This window comes from Acipenser ruthenus, chromosome 13, assembly GCF_902713425.1.
Source record: "Acipenser ruthenus chromosome 13, fAciRut3.2 maternal haplotype, whole genome shotgun sequence".
Taxonomy (NCBI): Eukaryota; Metazoa; Chordata; class Actinopteri; order Acipenseriformes; family Acipenseridae; genus Acipenser; species Acipenser ruthenus.
The window spans coordinates 10,328,496-10,346,946 of NC_081201.1; the positions used below are offsets into that span (position 1 = coordinate 10,328,496).

General features: G+C 43.4%; 2 protein-coding genes across 7 annotated transcripts in view; one reads left to right on the forward strand and one right to left on the reverse strand.

Annotated features, from left to right (window-relative positions):
* LOC117417919 (intraflagellar transport protein 140 homolog) overlaps window positions 1-2,950 on the forward strand; it is a 40,185-nt gene extending 37,235 nt beyond the window's left edge. For all 3 annotated transcript variants that reach the window (XM_059035645.1, XM_059035646.1, XM_034030326.3), the window contains 4 exons: window positions 202-414; window positions 672-838; window positions 1,134-1,275; window positions 1,547-2,950. In XM_059035645.1, the coding sequence (XP_058891628.1) occupies window positions 202-414; window positions 672-838; window positions 1,134-1,275; window positions 1,547-1,765 (741 nt within the window). In that variant the 3' untranslated portion in view covers window positions 1,766-2,950. The remainder of the gene's footprint in view (window positions 1-201; window positions 415-671; window positions 839-1,133; window positions 1,276-1,546) is intronic.
* A 101-nt stretch (window positions 2,951-3,051) lies between these two features.
* The window catches only part of telo2 (TEL2, telomere maintenance 2, homolog (S. cerevisiae)), a 30,998-nt gene continuing 15,598 nt past the window's right edge, over window positions 3,052-18,451 (reverse strand). For all 4 annotated transcript variants that reach the window (XM_059035649.1, XM_059035647.1, XM_059035650.1 and 1 more), the window contains exons 11-21: window positions 18,177-18,284; window positions 17,838-17,926; window positions 17,311-17,402; window positions 15,997-16,113; window positions 15,096-15,167; window positions 12,350-12,538; window positions 11,549-11,640; window positions 10,967-11,066; window positions 9,639-9,703; window positions 8,846-8,961; window positions 3,052-3,574 (exon numbers count right to left, since the gene is read on the reverse strand). In XM_059035649.1, coding sequence (XP_058891632.1) covers window positions 3,441-3,574; window positions 8,846-8,961; window positions 9,639-9,703; window positions 10,967-11,066; window positions 11,549-11,640; window positions 12,350-12,538; window positions 15,096-15,167; window positions 15,997-16,113; window positions 17,311-17,402; window positions 17,838-17,926; window positions 18,177-18,284 — 1,174 coding nt within the window. In that variant the 3' untranslated portion in view covers window positions 3,052-3,440. The remainder of the gene's footprint in view (window positions 3,575-8,845; window positions 8,962-9,638; window positions 9,704-10,966; window positions 11,067-11,548; window positions 11,641-12,349; window positions 12,539-15,095; window positions 15,168-15,996; window positions 16,114-17,310; window positions 17,403-17,837; window positions 17,927-18,176; window positions 18,285-18,451) is intronic.

Below are 18,451 nucleotides of genomic sequence, written 5' to 3' on the forward strand. Positions count from 1 at the left end.
GTTTGTCAATAATACACTTGAAATTATAAAACATTGTTATACAGTATCTGCAGTAGACCGTAATCAGAGAGGTGGTGATAAACTGCACTTGCCCTTTATGTTTAATTTTGCATTCTGCATAGGCACTGCATAAATGTAAATATTTCAATAAGCTGGGCGATCCCTGTCTCTCAGTTCTGATGGCGTGTTAAACTCTTACAGGCAATGAGGGCGCTCCTCAAGTCAGGAGACACAGACAAGATTGTATTCTTTGCTGGAGTTTCTCGGCAGAAGGAGATTTACATTATGGCTGCCAATTACCTGCAGTCTCTGGATTGGCGCAAGAACCCCGAGATCATGAAGAACATCATCAGTTTCTACACCAAGGGCCGGGCTCTCGACCTCCTAGCAGGCTTCTACAATGCATGTGCACAGGTCAGGACAGGGACCCAATATATGTAAAGAACAAGGTTTCTGACCACTGACTCTTATCCGATAATATAAATGTTTTTGATGCAACTCCCAAGCATAGAAATCTGACAACCTTGCATTAGGACATTGGTAGAAAAGTGTATGTAAAACATATAGCAAGACTGGGGTGCAATATCAACCAACCTGAAAGAAATACAAAGAGCTTTATTTTCCATTATTGATCTGTTAAACCCTCCTGATGTTTAATTGTTTGCCCCCAGGTGGAGATAGACGAGTACCAGAACTATGAGAAGGCTCTGGGGGCACTGACAGAGGCTTACAAGTGCCTGAGCAAGGCTAAGGTTCGTAGCGCAGAGGAACAGGAGGGCAGGCTGGTCGAGCTGCAGCACAAACTCACCCTGGTGAAGAAGTTCGTCCAGGCACGCAGGTAAACGCCTGCTTTGAACCCCCACTGCAAGAGGAGGGATATCTTCGTCTTTAGCAAAGTGACCGACTCAAACTTCCTCATCTGGTATATTGAAGAGATTTCAAAAATGATAATTGTATTAATTATTTAGTATCCGAAGAGGGCAGCCTTTGTCAGGAAAGTGCGTTGTAGTATTTACTTTGTTGTATTTTTGTTTCTATGGATTCCAGCTGCTCACCCACAGTGGGTTTTCTTTAGACTTCTTGTAGTACCGATGTTCTTGTGCAGCTCTTGCTCAGATATCTGTTCCATGCAGGCTGTATGAGGAGGACCCTGGCGAGGCGGTGCGGCTGTGCGAAGCTCTGCTGCAGGAACCTGACCTTGACCCCGCCGTCCGCATCGGAGATGTATACGGCTTCCTGGTGGAGCATCACTGCCAGCAGGGCAGCTTCCAGGTGGTGAGTGTCTGCCATGCGTTTGTCATGAACGCCCCTGACCACTAGGGCGTGCTGTTGTGATAAATGCACCTGAACACTTGGGGATTCTTGAGGAGGGAGAGTGCTGTAATGAACAGGGTTGGTGTGAATTGCTGTTTTTAAAATCGATTCCCAATTCCATTTTAAACCAATGCCAAGTCCTTACTTTCTTTTTATTTGTAAACGTGATATGTCGTACTGTCAAAAAATAATTTCATCCCTAGTCTGAGATACCCTGTGCTCTCCTCCCCAGGCCTACCGCACTCTGGAGGAGATGAGGAAGCGGCTGCCCTCCCTCAATGTGAATTACTACGTGAGCCAGCGCAGCCTGGAGGCCATGCAGCGTGCTGTGGGGGTGCCCCTGAGCAGAGGAGGGGGCTTGGTTCGAGGGCACAGAGACAGTGAGGGGGAGGAGGAGGAGGAGGGGGAGATGGTGGAGGAGGAAGCCGTGGAGACACACCTGGGAGATTAAATGGCACTGGCACCCTGTCTCAGCAGCACGGATGTTTAGGGTGCACCATACACCACAACAGCTTTAAATACAAAGGGCCTCGGACAGTTTCTGATTCATGAAGTGCCTGTTTATTAGAACAGATAAACAGGCGCACAGTATGAAGCAGTCCAAAGCAGCTAGCCTGGATTACCTCCATGAGCTGTGATGTACCAGGCACTGGGAAATCACACTGAAACATAAAGTGCAGGCTAACAACATGCAAGAGCTGAGTCAGAAACCAAAACCATTAAATACACAGCAGGTGTCCCCAAAAAACGAAATGTAAATTACGATTTCAGTCTGGGAGGTACCGCAGTGTAGTACTTATTCGATTTGATCCACGTCTTTTTAACATTATTAGAAAAGATTTACAAACGCTAAACTTGACACAAATACAAATGTTATACAGTGGAAAGACACCAAGAATTAGACAACAAACCACCCTAGAAAGACCTGTATCAATGGCTTTACGTATAAATTTCTATTCAGGATCAGAAGGAAAAATAAAAACTGCTCAGGGCTATCAGTCCAAAAGCCCAACAAAAGATAACCTAAATTCTTGCCCTGAACTTGTACAATTAAAACACATAGGAAGTCCATGCATGCACCTATCATTAGGTAGCATGTGCAGCAGATTGTGTTTAGCAGAGTAGACTGGGTGCCTCTTTATCAAGCTGACACACCAGCCACAAATGTAACAGATCTCAGGAAAAACAGGTTCCTACCACAGCTTCAGTAGTAACAGTACCAAATCACTGCTGTAAATAAACTGATTCAAAGACTTATTTAAATCCCCTGTACAGAAGACTTTGTATTTACATTTTTAAAGGTTGAGAACCTTGTTACATATAGTTCTTTTTTAAAGAATTTCATATTGTTATATATTGATATCCATGTACTTTTTTATATGATCCCTCTAATTTTATGTTTATTCAGCTGTTTTAAGACTTTATATTACCATTTTTCATAAAACTTCCAGAAAGAAATTGATTACTTTTATAAATGAAATCTTGTAGAAATGTTGACTATTTTGATACAAAATAAATATTGTTGAATTATTAGTCTCTCTCCTTTTTCAACAGAACCCTTCTACCTTTTAAGATAGGTCCTTAATTAGCTTAACGATTCAGGAGCCCAAACTATGTTTTTAATCAGGACCTTGATCTGATAACTGGTATACAAAACCTTCACGTGCAACTTACAAATGGTTGTTAAGCACAGCTGAATCCTCCGACTCTGTTGATATGAAAGCACATATTTAAGAGTTAAGGGGAAAAAAAGATTTATTTTTGGTAATGGGGGAACATAGCCTTAAATTATTATACAACTTCCCCAAACACACCTGCAACAACCTAAGTACAAAACTGGAAGGGCAGGAAAACAATTGGATCTAAAACAAACAAAAACCGCCTTCCCTGTGAGTATTTTTGGCAACTCCTTGCGTATGCCAAGTCTATAAATATTTCATCCATTGAGTTTGTACCAAGGATGGCAGCCCACCTTCTTCCCCTGCTTATGCAGGCTGTTCCAGATGTGACATCCTGCGAGTGTGACCTGGCAGCTCTTCAAGCACTTCCAAGCCTCTTGCTCTTCCTCACTCAATCGCTCCCTTGCGGCCAGTTGACTGGCTGCGTCCCCTGGCTTGCATGGCTCCTCAAAGCTGCAGGGCCTTGTCGTTGGGTCCAAGAGAAGGACTCCCTATACTCTTCTTCAGGATCTTCTCCAGCAGCAGCAGGCTCTGCCCCGCCAGACCCCGGCAGTCTGCATCAGGATCAGCCTCTGCCACATCTGACAGAGAGGGAAACATTTTAACAACAAAGCATACCTTTTTATAAAGGGACTAACGTCCCCATCAGTTGTAGCCTATAGAGAAAGGCCTAAGTTCTTAATAGCTCACTTTCATGCTAGAGAGGAAAAGGTAGCCCAGAATGGACACAGGTGTCCCTTTATAACACATGCTTATTTTTAGCAACAGATTATGTTGCAAATCTACTACTAAAAATAAATATCATTTGGGTGTAGCCAGACAGAGGTTTCCCTTACACATGGTCCTCCAAGGTCTGTGTTGTATTTAAAACAGGAACTCTTCAGGAGTGTGATCCATTGTTTCCTACATCTCTCCAAACCTGCATCTTAACCCCTTGTATGTTGAGGCCCTTTGATACTCTGTGCTGCAAGAATTTTGGGAGTCAGCTGTTTTACACCAAAATTACCATATGTTCCATTTAAGATAACGCAGGCAAACTACTTTTTTTGTTTTTGTTTTGTCAGTGTGAACTTTTCATTGGTGACAAGTTTTTGTGGGTTTTTAGTCAAAAATACAGCTATTATTGTATGCAAAATTCAACTTTTTCATAAATTGTATCATACCTAAATCATCCTTAGTCCCTAAAATCCTGATGTTTGATGTAAGATGTTCGAGACTTTTAGTTGCTCGATTTGCCTGTCTTTGTGTGAATTGTTTTATTCGTTTTGGGGATATTACATGCTCGAGTCTAGACTGACACCAGGCCACTTTGACTTTTCCACTTCGATTTATGCAGCCCTTGGTGTATATTACCCACCCCAATTTCATGTGCCAAGTATGCCACCAAAGAATGAGATAACCAGGCAAAAGTGTATATTTTCTGAATCTGCACAAAATAAGGATTTTAGAAATAGGTAACATAACAGCTCGCTTTAATGGTCCGTTACCCATAATCCTCTTGCAATCTGAGAATGCCATTATATGTAGTAAAAATCACTTGTTTGTCACAATATTTGGACGTCTGAATCTGACAGCTTTAGTTTCATTGTTGAAAAAAGAGTGTTTCTGAATTCCTTGGAGTGTCCTGAGTTAAAATATCAAATATGTGCACCTTTACACGCAGGTCCAGATGTTTACATGCCCTAGACTGACACCAGGCCACTCTGACTTTTCTACTTTGAACTGTGCAGCCTATAGCACCCACCCAGATTTCATGTGCCCAGAACGCCACCAAAGAATGAGACACCCAAGCAAAAGTATATGCTTTCTGAATCTGCACAAAATAAGGATTTTAGAAATAGGTAACATAAAATAAACAAAATGCCATTCTAAGCCTTGCCACAGTTTCTGATCTTTCTGTCTCTGGTACTCCTTGTGTATTGAACAAAAGGCTGGAGATCACAGAGATCTGAAAATCAAGAAATGTGAGCTGAAGCTCTGGTGCTGTACTTGGGTAAATTACGTAGGCATTGGACAATGAGATCTGAACCAAATACATGCCAAGCTTCTTATACCATGCCATGGTCTTCCTTGTAGCATTGTGCAGCATTGTACACCACCAGCATCTGGTCTGACCTACCATGGATTTGTTGTATTTTTATTTTTTTTTAATGGACGAGGACACAAAAAATACAAATGAGACCAAGGGATAAAGGATAAAGGATAAAAAGGAAAAATAAAAAGATATCCTGAAAGGTTTAGAGGGTTGGGGGAGAGGAGAAATCAATATTTTCTGTACTAATCTAAATCGAATTTCTTTTTTTTTTTTTTTCTAATGTAGAAAAATCAGATACATTTTGAATAAAATTGTCAATTATATGTGAATTACTATTATAAAAATACAAATGGGGGATGGTAGACAAATAAAATGCGATCAAATATAAAATTATAAAAAATGTAAATAGTAAAGAATAATATATTTGACATAAGTGGATCAGTTTCTCTCCCACACCAACTCAACCAGACTCAACGCAGTCTGCGTTAGGAACTAACAAAAAAAAAAAAACAACGTGGTTCCTTACAGCCTCTGAAAAAAAATAACGAAGCCACATCATAGAGTATCTTTGAATAATGAACCACATCATAGAGTATCTTTGAATAATGACGCCACATCATAGAGTATCTTTGAATAATGAACAACATCAGAGTATCTTTGAATAATGACGCCACATCATAGAGTATCTTTGAATAATGAACAACATCAGAGTATCTTTGAATAATGACGCCACATCATAGAGTATCTTTGAATAATGAACAACATCAGAGTATCTTTGAATAATGACGCCACATCATAGAGTATCTTTGAATCATGAACCACATCAGAGTATCTTTGGTCACATGTATAAGTTCCTCCCACACACGTGAGAAGTTTCAATAATGTCGACATGACAGCCTCAGAAGTAGGAGGGTCTTTCTGTATCGTCACATCAACAATATAGAATACAGTACTGTGGGAAATGCAGGTGCGTCATGTGTTTTGTGGAATTAGCTTTGACAAGCTGGTAACACAGCTCCTAATCAAGGAGAACATTTTAAATTATCAATCCTCATTGCAGAGAAACAAAAGTTACACGCAGATTGTTATAAATTTGCTCTGGATGCATCATAGCGCTGACCTGCGCCAGCATTCAAGCAGGCTGTAAATTAGGTCTAAAACTGTGTCACGTCAAAGGTATTTTATCAATGTAACAATAATGCAATTAGAACCACAACCACATATCTGTAAAAGCTTCTAGAATATCGATCCCGAGTGAAAGAACGCCAATCCAGCGTCTTTTTTTGTTTAGTTTTTTTAAAAACATGTTTTTAAATTAGGACTTCTCTTACATTAGGCAGCAGTGAGCTAGCGTTTTCTAGAATGTAACAGATACGTTAGGCAGCACAGAACTGGTTAAGAGCAGTCACAGCCTTGACCCTGGATTTCCTAGCAGGACTATGTCAGCTCCTGGGGAAAATGACTCATCATTTGAGTCCCCCTCCACCAACAACCATGTAAGACTAAAAAGTTAATTATTCCAGGCAGAAAAGCATGGTGTAAACTTTGCACTGGAGTAAATCCTTACTGAACTACTATCTAATGTAAAGTGGTTTTGAAGACTTTGCCTTCATTAGCCTAACTAACCAGAGGCCTGACTCCTGCTATTAAAAGCAAGTCATCATTTCAAACAAATAAACCATAAACATCACCTACAATTCTATTTGTCAGAATACACTACCTTAAAATTAGGTGAAAATGACATAACTATATAGACCCTAGAAAGTTTAAACAAATAGCTTTCTCTACCTGCTTGCAATCACTACAGTGGTGATAGGCTTTGAACACAGTCAATATACTGAGACTTCTTAACCTCCTAGTGAGGAGGATCCAGAGCAAATCAGAGTGTCACCGAGTCAGTGTGGCGGAGGATATCACACTGGATATCGACTCGCATCCTCAACCAGTTTCACAAGGCTTCCTCTCAATTCACACTCCCCACAAGTGTCCGGGCATTCCAGCTGCAGCTCCCCCTTTCCAGACTGACATACATAATGGACATAACTATTTTGATAATTAACCTAATGTGATTGTTATCATAATAGGAGGCTGTGTGGTCCAGTGGTTAAAGAAAGGGGCTTGTAACCACGAGGTCCCCGGTTCAAATCCCACCTCAGCCACTGACTCATTGTGTGACCCTGAGCAAGTCACTTAACCTCCTTGTGCTCCGTCTTTCGGGTGAAACGTAATTGTAAGTGACTTTGCAGCTGATGCATAGTTCACACCCTAGTCTCTGTAAGTCGCCTTGGATAAAGGCGTCTGTTAAATAAATAAATAAATAATAATAATAGTAATAGTGTGATTAACCAACAAACCAAAGTCTATGCCATACATATTCAATTATATTTCTAATGGACAAGTGGTCCATTTATTTTTGTTGTTTAGACTAGTACTACCAAACTACATTAGAGCCACACTGGAAAGGAGGGCTTCCTCAGGAACTAAAAAAAAACAAGACAAGAGTAAACAAACGAGTTCCTTGTGTGTTCTTGCGGGAACACGACAGCATGAGAAACGATTACTAGAAATGTCCTCTTCAAGGGGCTGGTGACAGAGACGGAGCAGGAAGTGAATATCTCAAAGAAGCTGTGCCTTCCTCTGTCTAACTGCTAGGACAAAGACTTGGGTACAAATCCTGCTTACCTCACATCTCCAACCACAATACCACACTGCTTCCCTCCCAGTCCCTAACCACGAAGCCTCACAGCTACTCCCAGTCCCTCAACTCTAACCACAATACCACACTGCTTCCCTCCCAGTCCCTAACCACGAAGCCTCACAGCTACTCCCAGTCCCTCAACTCTAACCACTAGACCACACTGCTTCCCTCCCAGTCCCTAACCACTAAGCCTCACAGCTACTCCCAGTCCCTCAACTCTAACCACTAGACCACACTGCTTCCCTCCCAGTCCCTAACCACGAAGCCTCACAGCTACTCCCAGTCCCTCAACTCTAACCACTAGACCACACTGCTTCCCTCCCAGTCCCTAACCACGAAGCCTCACAGCTACTCCCAGTCCCTCAACTCTAACCACTAGACCACACTGCTTCCCTTAGTCCCTCAGATCTGACCACTTGGCCACACTGCATTACAGTTCTACATAAAATTAACCCATGACTACTTCATATTTAACATAGGACAAGGCGGCACAAATGGGTAGGATGTCATAGCCTACCACGTGAAGTAGTAGCATACAAAAATAAATACATAAACAATTAAATTCTGTGCAATTGCAGTAGTAGAGGCAAAACGTGTGCAAGAAGCGACAATTAATAATAATAATAATAATAATAATAATAATAATAATAATAATAATAGCCTCTTCTTGTTCCCAAACTTAACTTATGTCATACATCCAAATGTATTATACACTTATTTTCATAGCAATATAGATTTATTTTATGGATTTACCTGAAGGAGTTGCCAAAAAATGGAATGTGCATCTCTGCACACGCACCTCCTAGCCACGCCCTGGCCTCCAGCATTTCATCACTCACCTCCTAGCCATGCCCTGGCCTCCAGCATTTCATCACTCACCTCCTAGCCACGCCCTGGCCTCCAGCATTTCATCACTCACCTCCTAGCCACGCCCTGGCCTCCAGCATTTCATCACTCACCTCCTAGCCACGCCCTGGCCTCCAGCATTTCATCACTCACCTCCTAGCCACGCCCTGGCCTCCAGCATTTCATCACTCACCTCCTAACCACGCCCTGGCCTCCAGCATTTCATCACTCACCTCCTAGCCACGCCCTGGCCTCCAGCATTTCATCACTCACCTCCTAGCCACGCCCTAGCCTCCAGCATTTCATCACTCAGCTCCGAAAACATTCGCTCATTGGGCACGCTCAGCAGCACAGCAGAGACAGCGAAAAGGACCCCTTGCCGAACCACCCTGAGAGACAGTCAGACAGACATTGGTTAAATCCCCAGTTACCCCACATGCACTAATTAGATATTCATCACCTTTATAAGGCTTATTTAAGCAAAGCCAACTACAGTAATGCAAGTTCCTAGCTACTGTTTTTATACTTTTTCTTGTATGGATGTTTGTTTCTAAGAAAGCTGGGACTTTTCTAACTTGTAAACGCCTTGTTGAATTTATTTGAAAATGTCTTCATAATGGTGGGGAAATTAAACATCACTGAAGGTTGCTCCAAAACACTGAAAACACCCATCCACTGGATACCAGTTGATCTGTAAGCAGAATCACTGTGGAGCCAGATTTGCCATGCTACGTTTTTCCACAAACTTTTAAAGCAGGGAGGACAAATGCAATAAATATATTCTCGCCATCAATAAAATGCTGTCTCAACATAACTGTCTTGGAGGACATACAAATACAGACAAAAAACATCAAGGAGGGAGGGATGTTAGATTCCATTTAATTTCCTAAGTGTTCCCAAGCTTTAACATTTTGAGATTTTTTGTAACCAACCAGAAAGCCACCCTGAGAAGGCCTCCATTCGAGTGCCGTTTACTGTTTTATGATGCCCTGCAACGTTAATGTGGATGAGACTGCAGGTGTACAACATGTGTGTACGTGGAAAAGACTTCCTAAAATAACCTTACGGGTCTGTGTGGTACCGAATGGCCCAAACGAAGTCCAGCAGAGCTTTCCCCATCTGAGTGGCCACCTTAGGATGCAAGCACATTCGAAACAGTGATTAATAAAGAGCCATCTGGAAATCACTGTAAAACCTGATAGTCCCAGATACACTTATAAAGAAGGTTCCATTATTCCCCACATCTAGTAAAAGCACTGCTATCTGGAGAGCAGGGGTTTGAACCCTGGTCACGCAGAGTTGTATCATTGCTGTGGCCACAGGGAGCTCTTCGGGGACAGGCAGGGGAAACTGGCTGGGGACTGTTCATTGCGCTGCAGCGACCCCTGCTGGTCAACATAACAGGGTGGAGGTTCCCAGGGTGGACCACTTGCCTCCATGGTTCAGAAGCCTGGGAAGATTCATTGCTTGGGTTAGGCGGGTGAAAAGAGGCAATTGGCTCGATACAGAACAGAGGTCGCCCATTGATCAGCAGCAGTGAGCCAACAGAAATATTGAGTTCCATAATAAGGATCAAACTCGCTAAATGCCCAGCCACCAAACAAGAGAAACATTCAGTTTCCAATTCTTATTCAAATCTTCCATTAAAACATTACGTTAATGCACAAATGTAGAGGAACAGATTATGATTCAGTATCAAAATATAAATGAACAATAAATGAAGGCATGATTTTTCAACTCAAAACAGCTTTAAAAGGTTTACAGTAAATGCCAGCAAGACTCCATGCATGTTATTTCTACTCAATTCTATCCACCCCAGGTGATCGGAGATCAGGAATACAACTGATTCTTACCCTGCAGAGTGTGCGCGCTGGAGACCCCACAGCAGCTCTATTCCAGTAAGCAGGCCACACGTTGGCAGGATATTCATTTTCCATTTCCAACCAACTGTTTCATCAATTTTATATACAGATATTTTTTTTTACCCAATTCAAACGCCTCGTCACATTTGCAACACAGTTCTGATCAGGGTGACTGCCAATGAACGCACAGGCTCCTTTGCCACAGTCCAGCCAATCACCTCTTTTCATCCACCCAGTCTAGGAGGTCTCTGAAGGCAATGAGATGAAACATGCCCCTCCCATTTCCTTCTCAACCCTCAGGAGTGCAAAGGCTAATGCAGCTCCCTGTGCATCCCCAGACAAAACCTGAAACGCAGCACACGCAGGACTCGAACTAGAGAGAACTGAGAGAACACCATTGAAACAGCAGAGCCAGAAAAATCGCTAACTTAAAACTCTGTAACCCTAAACAGGTTTCATTTACCAAGACTAAAAAGTAGCTAAGAAAGGAGATAAAACTAAGGTCCTGCTTCAGTGTTTTTTGGAGGCGTACCGGGGCGTTGACAGCAAAGTACATCAGGACCCCCAGAGTGTGGACCAGACGACCCAGGACCAGGTGGTCACTTCCCAGCAGGTCAAAGGTCACCTGTGGTCTGAAGGAGAGAGTGTCAGCAGGGTATATACAGTGAAGTCACTTCATTCTTTTCAGAGATGCCATGCCTATTAAAGTCATCAATTAAATTAGACATGCACTAATTTGCCTATTTTGACAATTTTCCAAGATTTTCAGTTACAGTGGTTTGATTTCATATGCACAATCAAAAGTGCTGAAGCAATGGGGTGATCTAATATATTTGCCCACTACTGTACCTCTGGTATAGTTATTGAGTTCACTGGTTATTCACTAATAGAATCACACATTTACAAATCAGACAGCCAGAGTTCCAGTAGGGGTATAACGAGAACAATACAATATGGATCACGGCAGGCAGGTCCTGTGGGGCTGCTATGTATGATGTCTAACATTAAGTGATCGCTGATGACATAACACATATATATATATATTAGTATCATTTTATCGGTCTCAAACTTCCCTATATGAATCGTGCGCACATGTTTTTGTCTCAGAATGTACCTGTCGTAGTTGCGGAGCAGAGGGAAGAAGAAGCAGCCGGCGACTGGAGCGAAGCGGCTTGGAGCAGCACTGCTACCTGTCCTGGGGGCTCCCTGTTTTAAAAGGGTCACAGTTACAATGGACACAACTGAAATGAATGTCAATGCACTTCAGTTGAATTACAGTAAAACAAGGCAGAGAATAAAAGGAACATCATTTGAGCATAAAACACTAGATTAATAAAGTGTGTTTTTAATCTTGTTTTAAAAGCAGTGACACTTGGTGCTTCCCTTACAGAGCTAGGCAGATCATTCCACAGTTTTGGGACCCTATAACTGCATCCTCTACCACCTGTGTTTTTTTGTTTTTTTTAAATTTGTGGGACAGTAAGCAACCTGGCATCCTGTCATCGGAGTTGGTGTCTAGGAATGTATGGTATTAAAAGATCATTTAAATACGATGGTGCAAGGCCATTTAATGCCTTATAAACACCTTAAAATCTATCCTGAAATCAGACCGGAAGCCAGTGCAGAGATGCTAGCACAGCAGTAATGTGATCTCATCTCTGAAATCCCTGGACTAACTTAATACCGTGTTTTACAATGCTCTAGGGGGCATATGTCTCATGCATTGTGTTTGTTGCAATTGAGAACCTACCTGCAGACTATGTGGAAGCCCTCAGTTCATTGCAATTGAACCTATCCTGCAGATTATCACTAGTACTGTCCTCAGGATCATCCCCAGTTAAGACACTACTTAATTCATTTTAGTCTCTCCATAAGCATATAAATAAAAGGCTGAATTAAGATCTCCTACCCTTACCTTGCCAAACCGCCTGGTCTTGCTCTCGATTCGCTGGTCCACGACACGCCTCCAGTGCTGGCCGGTGCCTTGGAGGTCAGGGGCCGTCTCCGTGGAAACAGGCTGTATCAGAGGAGGCGGCTTATGTTTGGAGGGGGCAGAGTTTGCAGAGGTTGGTTGAGAGAGATCCTGTGCTGCCAGAGCCAAAACCTGGATAGCAGATAATAGTGTTAGAAATAATGTGTATCCAAGAGGCAATAAATGCAGTTTTAACAAATGTAAAGCGTTGCACAACGGTCACAGAAACGTAAGATCCAAATATCAAATTTGGGGGGATAGAACCAAAACCATTACTTTAAGTGCAGTACACAAACCAGGACCAGAGGATACAATAGGAAATGAAGTGGAGAAAGACTTAGGACAGAGGGAAGGAGACACGTCTTTACACAGACAGTGGTGAGTGGATGGAATGGGCTACCTAGTCATATTGTTGAGGAAGAATCACTTGGATTCTTTAAGGCCCGACTTGACAAATTTATGAGATCTACTAGGAACCGGACAGGCATAGATGGTCCGAATGGCCTCCTCTCATTCATACATTCTTATCTGCTGTAAGGTCCTGAAATTGGCATAAACTGCGCTAGATGTAAGTGTATATATAGGATGATACAGGACTTGAAGTTCATTAAAATATAATACTACATATTTTTATTTTCACTGCTCATAGCTGTCTGAACAGCAACACTGTTTTAAAATATCAGAAAACCATATCTTACTGTCAGAAGAAACTAAACACTGGGTTGTTATCCTAACCCTGGTTCCCTGAAATAGAAATGTAACCATTACCTAATAGCCCAAACTACCTGAGCATGTATATCAAAGCTGCTTCTTTAAGAGCCTCGTATGCGTCAGGCTCCATTTTCTTTTCAGGCTTCTGCGTTGGAGTGAACGCAGCGACCTTGAAGGGTAATGGTTAAATTTCTATTTCAGGGAACCAGGGTTATGATAATAATCTAACATTCCCTTTCAAGTACGAAATGTAACCATTACTGAATGGGATACAATCACAAATGAAGGACTTGCAGCACCTGCATATGTGCTAAAAAAGGAAGAAAACTGGCTAAGGACTGATGAGGATCTGATTGTCGCCAACTCTGGGTGCGGTCAACATAATACACCAGTGCCCTAACTGGACAGAGCGTACCTCTCCCTGTCAGACTGGAAAGGAAGTGGATGGAAGGCCTCCAATTCCACTGACTGGTTGATATAGAAAGCAGAAATGCTTTTAGAGAAGCAGGATTAGTGTGGAGAGTAACCTTAGTTCTGGCCTCCGCAAAAAAACAAACAGGCTTTCGCTGTTGAAAATGCTTGCATTTCACTTACTCGCTTAGCGGAGGTAATAGCAAGCAGGAAAGCTGTCTTCAATGACAGGAATTAGTCATTAAAGACAATGTAGGGGCTCAAATGGCAGCTTAGTAAGCCAGTGAGGGACAAGGTTCTTTCTAGGGGGTCTTAACCTCCGAGCACCCTTCAAAAACTGTACTGCCAGGAAGTGTGCTCCTGAGGAGACAGAGTCAATTTTAATATGGCAAGCGGATATAGCTGCCAGGTAGACCTTAAGCGTGGAGGGTGGGAAAGCATAGAGCAGAGTCTTGGGCCATCTGTGGGCCAGCACATCTATGCCGAGCATGTGACCGCTCTCCACTAGTAAATACCAGTGGGGACAATGGGCTCTATCTCTCCGCACCTGAACCTCTACCAGATGAGGATCACAACCTCTGGGTGAAGTCGAACTCTAGGGGTCCCCTTTGGAAAGGAGGTCCTTCGCCCAGTTCCTCACCCCTGGCAGGTGAACTGCTTTTACTGAAAGTGGTCATGAGCCCATAGCAAAAAGCTCCCAGGCAACATGATTGAGACTGAGACCGGAGAGCCCCCTCGTGGTTAATATAAGCCACCACTGTGTTGTCTGTAAGTATCAGCACGTCTCCCTTGTATCTCTGCAAAAAATTGCTGCAGGGCCAGATGAACTGGCCGCACCCATGGGGGTTACCACACTTCCTGTACCCCCAAGCTGTTCCAGACAGCATCTGTAGTCACCACCTCTCTCCTCAAGACACAGCCCAGAGCTGTGCCCAAGCACAGATGAGCTGGTTGTTTCTACCACGAGACAGCCTCCATACTGTGACGAGACACTGAGAGTAAGCGGTGGCGTTCTAAGACAGGGTGCCGGACCCTGTGGTTGAACCAGGCTTGGAGAGGGTGCATGCGTAAGAGCCCTAAGGGGAGGTTCTGGGATGCTGCTGCCAAAAGAGAGAAAAAGTGAATTAAATTAACTTCTCTCCGTAAAGTGACTTAAAGTCAGAGGTCACTCCTTCCTCAGGCAGGCTGAAAGAAAATGGCGCTGAGCCTTATGCGTCATTCATGTTTATCTCCTGGGGGCGGAGACGATGTCTGACGCATACGGGGCTCTTAAAGGAGCAGCTTTGTTATAAGTGCTCAGGTGATTCAGGCTATAAGAGATTATATCCCATTAGGTAATGGTTAAATTTCATACTTGAAAGGGAACTACTACTTCTCTTCCTAACATCGACCAGAAACCAGTATTTGTTATTATTGAATACATTGTAATTGAAAATGTAGATGACTGTAAAACAAAGACAGATTATTAGGTACAGCATGCAAGGTTGTCATTTTTACCATGGCATTGCAAAGACTATGTTGTTTTACAGATCAAGCTCTCCCACACCGTTATATCAGACAGACCCACCTCCAGGATGTCCAGTCGCTGGCGCAGGCTGTAGTTGAGGGAGTAGAACTCTGTAGTCAGGTACCCTGTAACCTGGGAACAGAAGGAGCATGAATACAGACAGACCTGCTTTTATACATCAACATTGCATCACCTTACTTCAATCAGATATTCAGAAGAGGTTTATCCTTGCTGATCTGGTAGCAGGAGATCCAACATTCCTGCTGACCTGGTAATGAAGATTCAAGCCCTGGAATCTCATGAAGTTAGGTACGTTACATAAATACTTTACTTTCTACATGTACAGCACCCACTCGATATATCGCGGGTGTCGGGGTCCAATATAAATCCACTATATATCGAGGGCCGTGATAGAACAAGAGACCCATAGAAAAACAAATAGGCTAACAAATACTGTACCCTTGTTTTAAATCGGGGGTGTCAGGGTCCAGTATAAGAAGTATAGAAAGACAGGTACCTAGATCCCCTAATTCTGCTCTCAGGGGGATATGCGTTCCAAGTTAAACTCAACACAGGTCAGAAAATGGACAGAGGGGAGAAGATGGAGAAAGAATTGAGCAGACTACTCCTTACCGCGAGGGTGTCAGTGACAGTGAGAGAGTTGAGCAGACTGCTCCTTACCACGAGGGTGTCACAGAGAGTTGAGCAGACTGCTCCTTACCGCGAGGGTGTCACAGAGAGTTGAGCAGACTGCTCCTTACCACGAGGGTGTCACAGAGAGTTGAGCAGACTGCTCCTTACCGCAAGGGTGTCACAGAGAGTTGAGCAGACTGCTCCTTACCACGAGGGTGTCACAGAGAGTTGAGCAGACTGTTCCTTACCACGAGGGTGTCACAGAGAGTTGAGCAGACTGCTCCTTACCACGAGGGTGTCACAGAGAGTTGAGCAGACTGTTCCTTACCGCGAGGGTGTCGGTGACCGTGAGAGACACCATGGCTCTCTGACGCAGCCTCAGGAATCCCTGCGTGTTGAACCGGTCCTCCAGGTGAAGCAGCACTTTCACCAGCTCCACGCTTACCTGTGCACAGGACAGCAGGAAACATACATCAACAAACACCAGGGCCATGCATCTGTGTGAACAGACATCAAAACACATGATGCACTACTGGGACTGCACCTACAGTAAAACTTCAGTTACGAACTGACCGCTCTACCTAACAACCCACACCGAGCCGGAAGTATGCAGTCACTCAAACATGCGTGCAATGCAACCAGATAGGTGGTGTGCTGGTTTCAAACAAGGTTACTGAACCAACAAATGTATCTAGACAAAGGTGAGGCAGATTTCAAAGCAAGTATGGGCAATTTTACTTGGAACATTTTAGTATTAAACAAAGCACTTTTCTTTTCAAAAAAAACTGGACTGATTGACTCAGCGAGCTGCATAAAGCACTACACTAACCCAGGCTTTCCTGGACGTTTAAATCTGCTGCAGTTCCGATTTCAATGGCAAGTTCAATTTGTATAGTACTGTTTTAAAGCATTTTAAACCATGAGCATTGGATTACAGTGCTATATCCTTGTATAATTCGCCAGATTAAGGGTGTCAATAGCAAGTGTGCTCATCTATTAAAACCACTGAAAACTACAGACATTTTCAGACTTCTGAACAGCCTCCATCCCCATGTTTGTAACTCCAAGGTTCTACTGTATTCAAAGGCTTGTATAAACAGGAGTTTGATTACAAGGCAGGGCCTGTCCCCGGGGACAGCAGAGGCATTTCAGACAAACAGGAAGGTGTTTGCTGAGTCCACATTTCTATAATAAGACAGCGCCCCCTGCAGCTGGGAAAGAGCTGGACAATTCATTAAATTACTAAATTCGACAGAAGCAAACAAAAGAAAGAAATTTGTGTTAATAATTGTACCAACATCCAGTGCAATATGAACTTTAAAATGTAGCTCAACATAAACGAACAGTTTACCTTTGGAGGAAAAGATGCTGCTGCAATTTTTCAATTTCTAGCAAATGTTTTCATGTTCTTTTGATCTGACAGAGGTTCCCTATAATGTTACAAATACAAATGTTCCTAACGTACAAACATACACAGTAAATGAGAATTATTTAGTATTTCTTAGGACGTACTATGTATGTAAGCACTAGGTTTCGGGCAATATGATAGTCAGTGTAACAGAAGGGGTAAGGTTATCCCCACAGCACCCCCTGCTGCAGGCTCCTGTGCACTGCACCCATGATTTAGCTGGTTAACTCTTACCTCTCTGGTGGCAGCAGGGTTCTTTTTAATCAGCCCCTCTGCAGCTCCAAGAGAGACCTCCACCTTTCCAGGGTCCTCAGAGCTGGTCAGGGCTGACAAGACAAGACAGCAGGCAGGGGTTTAGAGGGGAGCAGGAGACTGCTTAGAATCAGAGCTGCTCAATGTATAGTGCTTTTGAGGTGAAGTATCCCATAAGGCTGTAAGGGTTTTAATAGACTGCAAGGGCAGCTGGGAGCATTGATGTAGCAAGAGCAGTCAAAATACAACACCACTGACGTTTAATCTCAGTGCAGTCTATTGTTTCCCCCTTTCTATTCTATTATTTGAATTCTTGTGGAAGGCAAAGGCATTGGCACGCCAGACGGGCTCTTCAGTTATCAGCTTTGCAGCAGAGAACATGCTTTGACTCCAAATAATCTGCCGTGATGAAATGACCAAGGCTGTGTAGTACAGCAGGTGAGAATAAGACAGCAATGAGTTTGAAGCGAAACTGTTTGAATACAGTCTTGTGCAGGCCCTGGTCTTACCCTCCAGACAGTCCCTGATGTACCGTGGGGCGAGGGCTCCCCCCAGCTCCCCATCTCTCGTCATGTCGTAGGGAGTGAGCTCATCATCACTGCGCAGGGAAAAACGTTTGGTTGACATGAATGAAAGACACAAGTCCCAAGATTTAAACCCCCTTTTTATGCAAGTTCAATTCACTGCAGTTAATGAGAATGAGAATATTCAGAGAAAATAATAAATGTAATGGTTGTCTAGAGCTTTTTTTGTCTGCAGTGTAAACCTCATTATCTAGCTGTTTTTTTTGTTGTTGTTGTCTGCAGTACAATCCTCATTATCATCATCTCTGTGGCAGCAGGTCTTACCTATCCAACTCCGAATCCGAGCTGTGCTGTTTGATTGGCCGAGCCGCTGGCACGCCAGCTTTGCCCTCCTCCCTCTCTGAGCTGGGGCTCTTAGGAGCAGGCTCTGTCCTGGAATACAAACCCAGTCCCACTGGTCAGGGCAAACCACACACACAACCACTGTAACTACAAACAGACGCTTCATGAAACCATGTGCTTAGAGCCGAGGGACTGGGAGGGAGGCAGTGTGATCTAGTGGTTAGAGCTGAGGGGCTGGGGGGGGGGGGGGGGGGGGG